General features: G+C 43.7%; 1 protein-coding gene across 2 annotated transcripts; it reads left to right on the top strand.

Annotated features, from left to right (window-relative positions):
• Positions 1-8148: 8148 nt before the first annotated feature.
• LOC123995813 lies at positions 8149-11123 on the top strand. Of its 2 annotated transcripts, none has more exons than XM_046299495.1 (3): positions 8149-8348; positions 9693-10327; positions 10695-11123. In XM_046299495.1, the coding sequence occupies exons 1-3, from the start codon at positions 8323-8325 to the stop codon at positions 11054-11056; spliced, it is 1023 nt and encodes a 340-aa protein (XP_046155451.1). In that variant the 5' UTR covers positions 8149-8322; the 3' UTR covers positions 11057-11123. The 2 variants fall into 2 exon arrangements, with proteins under 2 accessions (XP_046155451.1, XP_046155452.1); XM_046299496.1 differs by lacking the exon at positions 8149-8348 and adding an exon at positions 8370-8505.
• Positions 11124-16525: the final 5402 nt, after the last annotated feature.

Genomic DNA, 16525 nt, shown 5'->3' with positions numbered 1-16525 from the left:
GTACAAACATTCCTCAGATGACATTAAAACATCATAGAAGTGTTGCTCGTTGCAAACTTAACCACGAATGACTGGCAATGTATTGTAGATGCTAATTAATCGATAGTCATGTTTAAAATGACTTCAGTGAAATTCTCATAAAATAACATGAAATTGAGTCATAAAACATCAACTATATTCTGTAAATTTTGATTAGTGGAAAAAATAAAAGACTTGGTCCTGGCCCACGTACCAGTATAATGGCCTACTGCAGTGCATGCTAGTCCAGCATCCTGGCATTGACACTTCTGAGGACAGAAGGGCTCATTTTTTCAGCCACACCTCAGGAGTTCTCTGTACGCTTTGGCAGTCTCGGGTAAGAGTGTCCACGAAGGATTCCAGGAATCAACTTTTTAGCCCATCCAAAGGTCCAAATCAAACTTTCTGGTGTAGATGCCGATTGGATGGTTTTCACACTTGTTGACCAAATGCTAATTTGGTACACTGCTCTGTTTGAATGTTGCAGCAGTGCAGCCTGTGTTGGGGGGATGTTCTCCATTGGATGTTCTCCATTGACTTCTTAGAAGAGTTCCTGGTAGCTTGTTGTCTTGTCATAGAGAACACAGGTGTATCTCTCAATCAATGTGAAAGTGGATGATTCCAGATCAAGAGGTTGAAATGGTTTTGCTGACACCAGTCACCTCCATCACCCTTTCATGAACCTGTTTGTATCGTAACCTGTGAATGCGTTGACAGCTGACAAAGCCAAACTTGTGCATTCCAAGCTTCTCGCAAATGGTGCTTATAGAAATCTCCTAATAGTTTTTATCCATATCAAAAGTAACCCACAGCTTTATGGCTCGCCAATCCTTGATAAGATGGATCCACTGTTCCAATGATAATGGTCTGTGCACCCTTTTTAAGGTCATCTATGAAGGCATATTCTTGGCACACACCTTCTGTGTCAACATGCTGAAAAGCTCCTGTTTGTTAGTAGGATTTCTGAGAAAGTCATAGAATTGACATGGAAGCTTGTTTTTCCCCCGCTTCTCTCCCATTGGGTCTGTTAGACTATCTGTGTCCCATTCAATATCGATTCTACTGCTGTTTTTCAACTGGTGCTCTACCAAAAGCAGGAAGACATTTGATTGCAGAATTGGATGCTTGGTGGATAGGCAAGGAATGAATAATAACAGCTCCATCTATGATTTGGGCAGCAAAAGAAGAGGGCACAGGAATCTACAGCGATCAGGTCTAGCAGATCAGATTTTGGGATTGGCAGGTCAGGCATTCTGGTATTTGAAAGGGTTGTAGGAAATAGTTTATTCTCATGAGAGAGAAACCTTATCCAGGTTTCCATCACATAACTTGCTTGCAATGTAGTTGGCTGAAAGTGTACATTCACCGCAACAAAGCTATGGCAGACACAATAGAGCTGAGTGTCATGAAAGCCACACCTTCATTTGCAGTTGAAATCGGAAGTTTAAATACACCTTGGCCAAATGGTGGATTCAGGATTCAGACTATATATAGCGATCTAGGCTATGACAATGATTAACTCCACGATTATTTCTACATAGTCTACTAGCCTATCGAAGGCCTTGTTCAGCCTCATCATGGCCTCTTGGTAGGCCTAAAGGCTTATGAAAACATTCACTTTTAAATGAAAAGCAGGTGTCATTATCACACAGAAAAGATGGTTGTTTTATTAAGTCGGAAAACTTGTGGTAAACTGGGAACTGGGGGGAAAAAACGAGGTCAATTCATGCCATCAGTGATTTTCTGGTCAGAAAGTCAGAGAAAGATGAGTGTCTGAATTGACTGTTAAAAACTATTTTTCCCAGTCAGAGCTCATTTCGTTCTGAGTTCCTAGTTGTTTTCGTAGCACTGAAATCGGAAGTCAGAGATTGCCGAGTTCCCAGTTGTTTGAATGCACCACTAGATACCTAGGCTACCTCTTATTTCTGAATAGGGCTCCCTCCAAAAAAGAAGCCCTTGTGTCCATATTGATTTGGGACATAGGCATATCTACACAGTAATTAATGGTGGCTGGCTGAAAATCAACTAGCCTAATAATTATTTAATTGAGGTGATATGCCTATTTTAGCTATATCAACAAACTCAATTGATTAAATGACTCTGGCAATGGAGACGTCATGCAGACGTTTGTAAGGAGTTCATGGTGAGATATTTTATAATAAACTAAAGTGTACCGTGTACATGACGTGAAAGCATTATGTACACGTAAATGTCATGTAGCCGTTTTTAAGCCATTCATGGTGAGCTCTTTCATAATGAACTTAGCTACATTCAAACTGACTTACACATGACATGTCAGTTATGTGTGCACGACGTGAACCATATGTCTAGACAATGTTTCACATGACATGTCAGTTATGTGTGCACGACGTGAACCATATGTCTAGACAATGTTTCACATGACATGTCAGTTATGTGTGCACGACGTGAACCATATGTCTAGACAATGTTTCACATGACATGTCAGTTATGTGTGCACGACGTGAACCATATGTCTAGACAATGTTTCACATGACATGTCAGTTATGTGTGCACGACGTGAACCATATGTCTAGACAATGTTTCACATGACATGTCAGTTATGTGTGCACGACGTGAACCATATGTCTACACAATGTTTCACATGACATGTCAGTTATGTGTGCACGACGTGAACCATATGTCTACACAATGTTTCACATGACATGTCAGTTATGTGTGCACGACGTGAACCATATGTCTACACAATGTTTCACATGACATGTCAGTTATGTGTGCACGACGTGAACCATATGTCTACACAATGTTTCACATGACATGTCAGTTATGTGTGCACGACGTGAACCATATGTCTACACAATGTTTCACATGACATGTCAGTTATGTGTGCACGACGTGAACCATATGTCTAGACAATGTTTCACATGACATGTCAGTTATGTGTGCACGACGTGAACCATATGTCTACACAATGTTTCACTTGACAAGTCAGTTATGTGTGCACGACGTGAACCATATGTCTACACAATGTTTCACATGACATGTCAGTTATGTGTGCACGACGTGAACCATATGTCTAGACAATGTTTCACATGACATGTCAGTTATGTGTGCACGACGTGAACCATATGTCTACACAATGTTTCACTTGACATGTCAGTTATGTGTGCACGACGTGAACCATATGTCTAGACAATGTTTCACTTGACATGTCAGTTATGTGTGCACGACGTGAACCATATGTCTACACAATGTTTCACATGACATGTCAGTTATGTGTGCACGACGTGAACCATATGTCTACACAATGTTTCACATGACATGTCAGTTATGTGTGCACGACGTGAACCATATGTCTACACAATGTTTCACATGACATGTCAGTTATGTGTGCACGACGTGAACCATATGTCTACACAATGTTTCACATGACATGTCAGTTATGTGTGCACGACGTGAACCATATGTCTACACAATGTTTCACATGACATGTCAGTTATGTGTGCACGACGTGAACCATATGTCTACACAATGTTTCACATGACATGTCAGTTATGTGTGCACGACGTGAACCATATGTCTAGACAATGTTTCACATGACATGTCAGTTATGTGTGCACGACGTGAACCATATGTCTACACAATGTTTCACTTGACAAGTCAGTTATGTGTGCACGACGTGAACCATATGTCTACACAATGTTTCACATGACATGTCAGTTATGTGTGCACGACGTGAACCATATGTCTAGACAATGTTTCACATGACATGTCAGTTATGTGTGCACGACGTGAACCATATGTCTACACAATGTTTCACTTGACATGTCAGTTATGTGTGCACGACGTGAACCATATGTCTAGACAATGTTTCACTTGACATGTCAGTTATGTGTGCACGACGTGAACCATATGTCTACACAATGTTTCACATGACATGTCAGTTATGTGTGCACGACGTGAACCATATGTCTACACAATGTTTCACATGACATGTCAGTTATGTGTGCACGACGTGAACCATATGTCTAGACAATGTTTCACATGACATGCCAGTTATGTGTGCACGACGTGAACCATATGTCTACACAATGTTTCACTTGACATGGACGTGACATGAACGCATCAGTAGTTTGATGCCATAGAAAAACACTTGTCTCCATTGACAATCCATGTTTATTCATGGTGATATCTTATGGGGCTAGGAAGACATTAGGTGACTTCTGGCCTGAATAACTCCCCATATAGGACTGCAGACACCACAGAGTGTGTGAGGAGAGGCAGCTGTTACCTGTGTGTGTTGTGCTTTTTCTCTGAGTTGTAAAAGCAAGCAAGCAGAGCAGAAACTGGCTACTCTGACCAGATGAATCCAGGTGAAAGCTATTGATGTCACTTCTTAAATTAAAGGGAGGAGACAGGTTAAAAAAGGACTTTTTAGCTTTGAGACAATCGAGACATGGATTTTTTATGTGCAACATTCCGAGCGTGAATGGGCAAGACAAAATATTTAAGTGCCTTTGAACGGGGTATGGCAGGAAGTTCCGGGTTTTTCACACTCAATAGTTTTGTGTGTATCAAGAGCGGTCCACCAACCAAAGGAGATCCAACAAACTTGACACAACTGTGGGAAGCATTGGAGTCAACATGTTCCAGCATCCCTGCAGAACGCTTTTGACACCTTGCAGGGTACAACACAATATTAGGAAGGTGTCCTTAATGTTTTGTACACCCAGCGTGTGTGTATATACAGTATATTGTAAAAACGGCTATCTAGAGCTCATTGGAGCAGTCAGCTGTGAATGCCCTCACCCTCTATATATTTAATGCTTTATTTAATTGGTTGTGTTCTGCCCACTATAGTGCTTTCTGGTTAGAAAATATTTTTGAGGAATGTTACTTCTTAATTGTCACTACGCACGCACGCACGCACGCACGCACGCACGCACGCACGCACGCACGCACGCACGCACGCGCACGCACGCACGCACGCACACACACACACACACACACACACACACACACACACACACACACACACACACACACACACACACACACACACACACACACACACACACACACACACGCAGCTGCTTTCTTTGAATATAGTTCTTTATGTGTGGTAATCAAAATGACTTGGATTCGTATTATTTTGATCCACACACAACATTCAGACATTTGTGTTACTGTTGACAATAAAAGGTCCTCTCTCTTCAGATGACGATTACACTCTGACCTGAGTGGGTGGGTGCAGTGTCCAGATGTGCATTTCCAAGAGTTCTGATTGGTTGGGAATGGAAGGGCTATGATGGGTGAGGGATAACTAAGGTAGGTTGAACAGCTAAACTAACAGGATTGGAGAAAAACTGAAAGGACTGTGAGGGAAAGTTAGGTAGAGAGGAGAGGAGCAGGATGTATTATATATATGTTTTAAATGTACTAGTCAAAAGTTTGGACACACCTACTCATCCCAGAATTTCTCTTTATTTTTACTATTTTCTACATTGTAGAATATTAGTCAAGACATCAAAACTATGAAAAAGCACATATGGAAAGCAAATATATTTTTTATTTGAGATTCTTCAAAGTAGCCACCCTTTACCTTAATGACAGCTTTGCACACTCTTGGCATTCTCTCAACCAGCTTCATGAATTAGGCACCTGGAATGCATTTCATTTAACAGGTGTGCCTTGTTAAAAGTTAATTTGTGGATTTTTTTCCTTCTTAATGCGTTTGGGCCAATCAGTTGTGATAAGGTATGTGTAAGGTCCTGGGTGTCGTGAGGGTGAAATCAGGTGCAGGAAAGCAGAGAGTTCAATAAAGTGCTCCTTTAATGCACACACGGTGAACCACGGCCACCCCACCTTTCGGTGCTCAAACAAAATGACCCAGACACAGGGAACGAAAACAGTCTAGCACTAAATACAAGAACACGTACGTTTGTAGCAAACATCAGGGTTACAATAATCAATCCCGCACAAAGAAACGGGCAGGCCGGCTGACTAATAAATCCCAACTAATTACAACCAACTCAAAACAGGTGTCATCAATAAACACATAAGGAGGGGGGAGAAAAGAATCAGGGGCAGCCAGTAGGCCGGCGACGACGACTGCCGAGCACCACCCGAAGGGGAACCACCTTCGGTCGGAGTCGTGACAGTATGGGTGGTATACAGCAGATAGCCCTATTTGGTAAAAGACTAAGTCCATACTATGGCAAGAACAGCTCAAGTAAGCAGAGAAAAACGACAGTCCATCATTACTTTAAGACATGAAGGTCAGTTAAAATTTAAAGAACTTTGAATGTTTCTTATAGTGCAGTCACAAAAAATCAAATCAAATCAAATCAAATCAAATTGTATTTGTCACATACACATGGTTAGCAGATGTTAATGCGAGTGTAGCGAAATGCTTGTGCTTCTAGTTCCGACAATGCAGTGAAAACCATCAAGCGCTATGATAAAACTGTCTCTCATGAGGACCGCCACAGGAAAGGGACATGAAGAATGGAGTCCCATGGAGTGCTGCATCAGATGTGGAGTGATGGAGTGCTGCATCAGATGTGGAGTGATGGAGTGCTGCATCAGATGTGGAGTGATGGAGTGCTGCATCAGATGACCTGGCGTCCACAATCACTAGACCTTAACCCAAGTTCTTTAGAGTTAACAGCACCTCAGATTGCAGCCCAAATAAATGCTTCACAGAGTTCAGGTAACAAACATTTCACAACATCAGAGGAGTGTGTGAATCAAGCTTTCATTGCTGCAAAGAAACCCCTACTAAAGTACACCAATAAGAAGTAGAGACTTGCTTGGGCCAAGAATATTAGTGATCAATGGACATTAGACCTGTGGAAATCTGTCTTTGGTCTGATTAGTCCAGATTTGAGATTTTTGGTTGCAACCGTTGCGTCTTTGTGAGATGCAGAGTAAGTGAACGGATGATCTCCACATGTGTGGTTCCCACCGTGAAGCATGGAGGAGGAGGTGTGATGGTATGGGGGTGCTTTTCTGGTGACACTGTCTGTGATTTATTTAGAATTCAAGGCACACTTAATCAGCATGGCTACCACAGCATTCTTCAGCGATACGCCATCCCATCTGGTTTGTGCTTAGTGGGACTATCATTTGTTTTTCAACAGAACAATGACCCAAAACACACCTCCAGATCGTTAAAGGGCTATTTGACCAAGGAGAGTGATGAAGTGCTGCATCAGATGACCTGGCGTCCACAATCACTAGACCTTAACCCAATTGAGATGGTTTGGGATGAGTTGAACAGCAGAGTGAAGGAAAAGCAGCCAACAAGTTCTCAGCTTATGGAAAAGGATTCCAGCTGAAGCTGGGTGAGAGAATGCCAAGAGTGTGCAAAGCTGTCATCATGGCAAAGAGTGGCTACTTTAAAGAATCTAAAATATATTTTGATTTGTTTAACACTTTTTTGGTTGCTACATGATTCCATATGTGTTAATTAATTTAACGTTTTGATGTCTTCACTATTATTCTAGAATGTAAACCCTTGAATGAGTAGGTGTGTCCACACTTTTGACTGGCACTGTATTGAAATGAAACAGCAGGGAGCAGGTCTCGAACCTTCGACCTTCTACCCCAAGGTCCAGCGCGCTGCAAGGGCCGCGGCTTCGTTACAGTATATATATAATCGAATGAAGTTAGATCTATAAACGTGTTTTATTCCAGCAGGGGAGCCTAAAGATAAATAATCCACTTGGTTAGAGAGAAATTGTATTCCGTTTTTTAAAATTTCTTGTAGTGAGTATGTTTGGGGCTAAACGTTTTTCCTCACTGTACCCTACTTGGCAGGAAGAGGGTATTCTTTTGAAATATGCGCATGTCCAACAGCCAACTGAGGCAAGCTAACGTTTTAAAGTGATGTGTATTTAATCTTCAAGGGTGCATTTTACCACAATAGCGGGGGCCGTTTTCCCCAATAGTAGGACCAAACGGCCCCTTTATAAAGCTTCTGTTTTAATTGAATAACAATGTTGTTTAAGTTCTGCCCACGTATGTGTTTGTCTAAGGATATCCATTATGTACATATCTAAATCTTACCAAACGTTGCTTTTTTTCTGTCAGAAAATAAAATGTTCTCTTGCGCAAAACCGTGACACGCTAGAGAGAGGGGGGGGGTAGTAGATCTTGCAGCTACTGTGGTTATTTCCCACCCTATTTGTATATGGAGATCGGAGATCGGTTATAAAGGAAGGTCAGATGAATCCTGGAATCTACTAAACCGGTTAATTCCCTCACAGAAAGAAGACTTAATTCCCTCACAGAAAGAAGACGGTGGACAGATTTTCAACTGCTATGGGGATGCTCAAATTCTTCATGGGGTACAGATGCATAACCAGGGCCTAAAATTAACACCCACCATATGCCAAATGACAGGCATTGGAGGGTAAAAATGTCTATTTCACCAGCCACGTTTGCAGGTGATCAGGGCTCCACAGTGCGAGCATTCCACTCGCATTAATTTGGTGAATAAAAATAGTTAAGTATGATCTCATGTATAGTAAAACAAATGCTGCGATAGTTGTTTTAAAAGCATTTCCGCCGTTTTGTTTCATAGTGGTCAATTAATCGCGCAAAGTCAAAGAACTACGAATCCTATTCAGCACTTTGCGCTACAACACTGCCTGGCTGTGCGCATGTGAAGAGCTGAGTGAAATATTCATTTTTAGAAGCGCAGCGCACAGGCATAAAAGTTGGTCTAATTTACTTGAAAGGAAAGTCTACTGAAGTGTTGTTGTGTTTCTTGACTATTTACATTGTTTTGTTCACAAGCTAGGTTGTTTTTCTATGTTTGAGTTTTAAATGCTAGGGAAGAGGTGACAACGCTTCTAATAGTCACAGTCACTAACATGACTCTAGTCGTTACCACGGTAACCTCCCGACCTTAAAGGCAGTAGGTGAAATGTTTTGTCTCACCTGTGATATTTTGGTTAAAAGACTCAGGCCACAAAACATTTAATTAAACAATACACCACGTTAGTCACTTCTTACTAGACAATACATTTATTATTTTAGAAACATTACAAAGCATGTTCATCAATTTTGTTGTGTTTTGTTAGTGTAATTTTAGTGGCAAAAACTATTTGGGCTGGTAAAAGAAATGAGTGGCTGGTAGAGATTTTTTAATATAACGTTACCTGCCACAGTGGCTGGAAGATCAAAAGTCATTTTTATACCCTGTACATAATTCTGTGAACTCTGCCTGCTGTGTGGGGTGTTGGCTTGGTTTGAAGAAGTTTCATGAAACTGTGTATGTCTAAATGACACTGAGCTATTTAACCATGTGAGAATTTGCCTAACATAAGTCATTGGGCATCAAAAAGTAGAGCATATTTACAAAGGAATGTTTCTGATCCAAGTTGGCCTGTAACACAGGCGCTTACATCAGCACATAGATACAAATATGTTTGTGTTGAGTCCAAAGCTTACTCCGCTTTCTTGGTCTAACATGGACCAAAGCAACTTGTACTGTCTAATGCTTCACTGTAACACTAATAGCCTACCGACCGGATCTAACCTTGAGTAGATCCCACAACCTTGCATGTGTCTGTGTATGTAGGTATACATGAATTTAACTTGAGGCATAACGTTTTTTGTTTAACCCATATTTTCTCCCTGTGTCATTAAACTTCTGCTCTAATTCTTTCCCATGTTCTTTCCCCCAGTAACTCCCACTCTGGGTCAGACATGTCTGTGATAGTGAGAGAGGGGCGGGTCAAAGCCTGGAGGGTCACCAGAAGCATCACCTACTACTGCACCAGCGATACCCCTGCCCCCTCTCCTCCCACCTCCTCCTTATCCTCCCATCTAGACTCTCCTCTTCCCTCCCCCCCCTACTCCCTCTCCGCCCCCTTTATCTCAGACATGCCCTCTCACCCCACTGTTTCCTCAACTCTCACCCCTTCATTTTCGGATGTACCAACCCTCTCTCCATCCTCCCCCCGTCCCCTCCTCCTGCTTTTCCCGTGGCTGGGCGCCCGACCGGGGGCCATGGCAAAGTACCGGGACCTCTACCTGGAACGCGGCCTGGACATCCTATCTGTGGAGAGCACAGTGTGGCACTTCCTGTGGCCTCGCTGGGGGCTGGAGTATGGGGCTGAGGTCCTGGAGGTCCTGGGAGACCCGCGTTTCAAAGGTCGCCCCCTTCTGGTCCACGCCTTCTCCATCGGCGGGTACACCTTCACCCAGCTGCTCAGCCAGATGGTCAGGGAGCCACACAAGTACCCAGGCCTGGCCCAACGGGTCGTAGGACATGTCTATGACAGCATGGTGGTCGGGTCGCTGGAGCATATGGCTAAAGGTGAGAGAGGGGAAGGAAAGGAGGTAGGATTGTCAGTTTGGATTATTTGGAAAAGAGAGGGATCTGTTACTGAGACGGTGTGGATGTGTGACAGAGAAAAGGCCTGCACTTTGCATCCTTGTTTGTCACAATGTTGCTATGTGTGATGAAGACCTAGTAATCATACTCCCACTTTACCTGCTCCACAATATTGGATTATATTCAAATATATTTGCTGCTTTAGAGGAGGCTTTTCACACATGATAGTATGTTATTGTGTTTACTGTATGGAGAAATTACATAGGCCTATCCCATTGAATTAACAAGAACTGAAATGTAATTAATAATATAATCTGTGTGTGTCTGTGTGTGTCTGTGTGTGCCTCAGGCCTGGGTCTGACCCTGTTCCCTCGTATCGAGCCCCTGGTGCGATACACTGCTCTGCTCTACTTCTGGCTCTTCAAGTCCCAGACGGTGTACTACTACGACAAGTCAATCCAGGTCTTCTACAACAGCCCCGTCACCTCCCCGGCGCTCTTCTTCTTCTGCGAGAACGACGCGCTGTGCGACCCCGTCGCCATGGATGCGACCATCTATATTTGGAGGAAGCGGGGCGTTGCTGTGGAAACCGGGAAGTGGAAGGAGTCTGTGCACGCTGCTCATCTACGCTGTCACCCGGAGGAGTACCTCTCCACGTTGGAAAAATTTCTGATCTCGCTCAACATCGCCCCCCTCAGGGAGAAGATGTAAATGGCTCATGTGCTATTCACAGCGGGAGGGGGGGGGTTGATAATTCAATAAAGCCTGCATACTCATGTTCAAAGGAAGTCTGCATTATTTACTTCCCGGTTGCAATAATAACAACCTATCTCCTAGCATTTGTTTACCTATTATTATTATCATTGCCAAGGTCATGTGCCAACATGTACAGTTATAGCATCTTCATTTTACCAGCATTGCTGTAGCAAAATAATCCTGCAGCAGCATTTAGTCCATAATGTTCCTTGATCGGTGGTTAGGCTATTAGCTGGACAAAAGTTGGCTACATGAAAAGTGCAATACTGTTAATATAACCATGTGTTAGTGTGGGTTTTCAGTGAATTTATGTAAATCACCAAGGCTCATCTGTATTTCTTGTGGTCCAGGATCGGAGTTAGGCAAACCCTGGTCTGTGACACAGTCCATACGCACCAGATAACAGCAAGGTCACTATGTTAATTGTGAAACACATGACAGACACAGCTCACTATACGTTGATTCGCAATGGATATTTATTTAGTATTTATTGTAAATATTGATTGTAATTGTTTTTACATGAGTATATATTCATTCTCAATAGCTGGTGACAGGGAGTACAGCAGGAGAGAGGAAGAGAGAGGGAGAGGAAACATTTTGAAGATGAGAAAGAACTGAAGAGGACGAATCCAGAAAGGATTGGGAGGGTTTGAAGAAAGGAACGAAATAGAAAAGAAACACAGGAGATAGGGAAGAGATAATATGAGAGAGGTGGAAAAAAGAGAGATAGGCTACTGAGAAGTCTGGACAAGAATTCAAGATGAGCTATATGTAAACCAAGTCTCCTGTCATCACAGTCCACATACAGTATCATGCAATCTGCTTTGTCCTTCTGTTTGTAACTTCTCTGATCCAACCCAAGAGGGTGGAGTTAAAACAGTGATATGCAATTTCCAAGCGTTGCTGACATGATAACACATGTCATGATAACACACGCTGATGGTCAGCGAAGGAGTTAATGACTGTCAACTCTATGAGTAGCTACTCAAACAATCTGTGGGAGGTTCTCTTGTCATGCATTTCCAGCATTTTTTGTATTTAAAAAAAAACTGAACCCTTATTTAACTAGGCAAGTCAGTTAAGAATCATCAAATCAATATCAAATCAAATGTATTTATAAAGCCCTTCGTACATCAGCTGATATCTCAAAGTGCTGTACAGAAACCCAACCTAAAACCCCAAACAGCAAGCAATGCAGGTGTAGAAGCACGGTGGCTAGGAAAAACTCCCTAGAAAGGCCAAAACCTAGGAAGAAACCTAGAGATGAACCAGGCTATGTGGGGTGGCCAGTCCTCTTCTGGCTGTGCCGGGTGGAGATTATAACAGAACATGGCCAAGATGCTCAAATGTTCATAAATGACCAGCATGGTCAAATAATAATATTCACAGGCAGAACAGTTTAAACTGGAGCAGCAGCACGGCCAGGTGGACTGGGGACAGCAAGGAGTCATCATGTCAGGTAATCCTGAGGCATGGTCCTAGGGCTCAGGTCCTCCGAGAGAGAGAAAGAAAGAGAGAATTAGAGAGAGCATACTTAAATTCACACAGGACACCGGATAGGACAGGAGAAGTACTCCAGATATAACAAACTGACCCTAGCCCCCTGACACATAAACAACTGCAGCATAAATACTGGAGGCTGAGACAGGAGGGGTCAGGAGACACTGTGGCCCCATCCGATGACACCTCCGGACAGGGCCAAACAGGAAGGATAAGAACAAATGATTATTTACAATGACGGCCTACCGGGGAACAGTGGGATAAGGGCCTTGTTCAGGGGTAGAACGACAGAGCATCTGTTGCATATAAATTATAAAGTGTGGACAACAATGCTATGCAGCAGAATTTTTTCCTATTTTTTCCTGTTCCTATTCAACTTCTTTGTCTAGACAGTACATTTGTTTTGGTCTCACAAGACAGAGTTGTTTATGAGGTGTTAAAGGCTTAACTTGTGGTGAGGTATCTTGGCCAAGGGTACATCCTGTGAAATCCCATCCCCATGTGATATTGACTGCACACACCCCAGTAGGCATAGGTTTGCACTTGCGGAACAACCTGTGTCTAACCTCTGGCACCGGCAGAAAGAGACTTTGAAAGATACATAAATATAGGCACGTGCATGTATAACAGGGTAGAACCATTGATATTGTGAACGAAGCCTTGTTGGGCTGTCAGTCCCAGGTGTGGCTTATTGTTGATTAAGTGTGTGACCCACAGTATTTAAGTCAGCTCTGTTTGTTCAGTCAGATGTTCCACTTTACTATGTTAAGGTCGACGTACAGTTGGAGGACTGTGACTACCACCAGCCTCTACAATGGAGGGTATGAGACCTCTTCAGAGGACCACCACCAGCCTCTACAATGGAGGGTATGAGACCTCTTCAGAGGACCACCACCAGCCCCTACGATGGAGGGTATGAGACCTCTTCAGAGGACCACCACCAGCCCCTACGATGGAGGGTGTGAGACCTCTTCAGAGGACCACCACCAGCCCCTACGATGGAGGGTATGAGACCTCTTCAGAGGACCACCACCAGCCCTTACGATGGAGGGTGTGAGACCTCTTCAGAGGACCACCACCAGCCCCTACGATGGAGGGTATAAGACCTCTTCAGAGGACCACCACCAGCCACTACGATGGAGGGTATGAGACCTCTTCAGAGGACCACCACCAGCCCCTACGATGGAGGGGATGAAACCTCTTCAGAGGACCACCACCAGCCCCTACGATGGAGGGTATGAGACCTCTTCAGAGGACCACCACCAGCCCCTATGATGGAGGGGATGAGACCTCTTCAGAGGACCACCACCAGCCCCTACGATGGAGGGTATGAGACCTCTTCAGAGGACCACCACCAGCCCCTACGATGGAGGGTATGAGACCTCTTCAGAGGACCACCACCAGTCCCTACGATGGAGGGTATGAGACCTCTTCAGAGGACCACCACCAGCCCCTACGATGGAGGGTATAAGACCTCTTCAGAGGACCACCACCAGCCCCTACGATGGAGGGTATGAGACCTCTTCAGAGGACCACCACCAGCCCCTACGATTGAGGGTGTGAGACCTCTTCAGAGGACCACCACCAGCCTCTACGATGGAGGGTATGAGACCTCTTCAGAGGACTACCACCAGCCCCTATGATGGAGGGTATGAGACCTCTTCAGAGGACCACCACCAGCCCCTATGATGGAGGGTATGAGACCTCTTCAGAGGACCACCACCAGCCCCTACGATGGAGGGTATGAGACCTCTTCAGAGGACCACCACCAGCCCCTACGATGGAGGGTATGAGACCTCTTCAGAGGACTACCACCAGCCCCTACGATGGAGGGTATGAGACCTCTGGACGTCTTCATGCTTATCAACTCTATGAGCATCAGGCCAAAATGATTCTACAGGGATGTTTTCTTATCATGCGTTTCTGGAATCTGTTGTATTTATTTGATATAACTGTGGACACCAATATTTTATAGCAGGCTTATGGGAAGATGGAGCGCTGTTACTGTAATTTAATTATGCCAATGTGTTTTCATTAATTGAAAACCCTTAATCTAGTTTATGAGAATTTGTAAGATTCTTGTTTGCAAAAAATAGACGGAGACCAGCCATTTCAATAATAGGTAAAATAATGTATTCTCGGAGTGCGCTGCCACGTTACCACGAGCAACAGTTTATATACAAAACATGACGTCATTTCATTGCTTAACAGAAACTCCTCCTCTCGACAGGGACAAAGTGAGGTGAAAATTTCATTATAACTTTCTAACACAATCCCAGGTAATTTTTGACCCCTCAACATTATCGATCACCACTTAGCTGACAGTTCTAATTAACAGAAAACCTAGGAATGCACTCACTGTCTTATCTAAAAACCCCAGAGCTCAGTTTCATCGGTTCAACCATAGGTTAACGACCTTATCTGTTTACACAGTCCACTTCTTTCTTCCTAGTTGGAATGGTGTTCATTAACTTTAATTACTCCTTGTCTGTGTCACACAATCCCTTCTTATGAACTCATATTGTTAATCAGATATAATAAAACAGAGTATAAGTTTACTTAGTTCTATTTGAAATGGGGATATTGTTTATTCATTTATTCAAGCGCTCCAGCTATGTTCTGGTGGAAGAGAAGATCTGGAGGTTGGGGGTGGATCGGCCACACCATCCAAACGCCCCCCTCCAACATCACCAGGCAAGCTCTATCCTAGAACTCACAAAGGAAAAGGGTACCCAAGAAACACCTGGAGGTGGGAGCTGAAGGAAGATACAAGGAAAACCAACATGAGGTGGAACCAGCTGGAGAATACTGCCCAGAACAGAGTGCAAAGGAGAGCAGTCGTCATTGGTCTATGCTCCTGAAGGAGCGATGGGCCTGACCAATGAAATTGAAGTTTTGCCTCTGCTGTTCATCTCAGTTTGCCTTTAATTTTACTGTCTCTACCCAGGGTTTCCCAACTCTTTCCTCGAAGCCCCAGATGGTTCACTTTTTTGTTTTAACCCTAAATTGGCACACTTGATTCAGTTAAAAGCTTGATTAGTTGACTAATTGAATCGGGTGTGCCAGTTTAGGGTTAACAAAACAAATGTAAATGTCTGGGGGAGCCCGAGGAGAGGGTTGGGGAAACTCTGCTCTATACCCCTCAAATCTGGATCTCGAGGCCAGGTGGGTGCAATTAATTCAGGTAGAACAGAACCAGCAGTAGTCTGGACTTCCATAGCATAAGATTTAAACAGCCCTGGTCTATACAGTACATGTTAGTTTAATCCACAAAATACTAAGTGCATTACCATCCACCACAACTGGATGAGGAAGTAAAGGATTAACTTATGGTTAAGTATCTTGGCCAAGGGTACACTCTGAACTACCATCTCCATGTGGTCATATGTCGAGCTCTTGGCTGCAGACACCCCTTGGGTTTACAGTTGAGGAGTGACTTATGCCTAACCTCCCTAACAAAGAATCACACAGTCATGCATGCACGCACACACACACACACACACACACACACACACACACACACACACACACACACACACACACACACACACACACACACACACACACACACACACACACACACACACACACACACACACACACACACACACACACACACACACACACACACACACACACACACACACACACATTCTCTCTCTTTCACAGGTGTGCACGAGAGCGAGGGAGGGGCTGAAAGGAGTGTGCAGACAGGAGAGAAGGTGAATAAAGATTAAAAAAGGTTATTTTCCTGGCACCTCTCTGCCAGGGTCCTCGACTCCCTGTAGGCCGTCTCGTCATTGTTAGTAATCAGGCCTACCACTGTGTCGTCTGCAAACTTGATGACTGAGTTGAAGAAGTGCGTGGCCACGCAGTCATGGGTGTACAGGGAGTACAAGAGGGGGCTGAGGTTTATCAGACAGT

This window comes from Oncorhynchus gorbuscha, linkage group LG14, assembly GCF_021184085.1.
Source record: "Oncorhynchus gorbuscha isolate QuinsamMale2020 ecotype Even-year linkage group LG14, OgorEven_v1.0, whole genome shotgun sequence".
Lineage (NCBI taxonomy): Eukaryota > Metazoa > Chordata > Actinopteri > Salmoniformes > Salmonidae > Oncorhynchus > Oncorhynchus gorbuscha.
The sequence above is the reverse complement of the archived record's forward strand: the minus strand, read 5'-3'. Positions and strand labels throughout refer to the sequence as shown.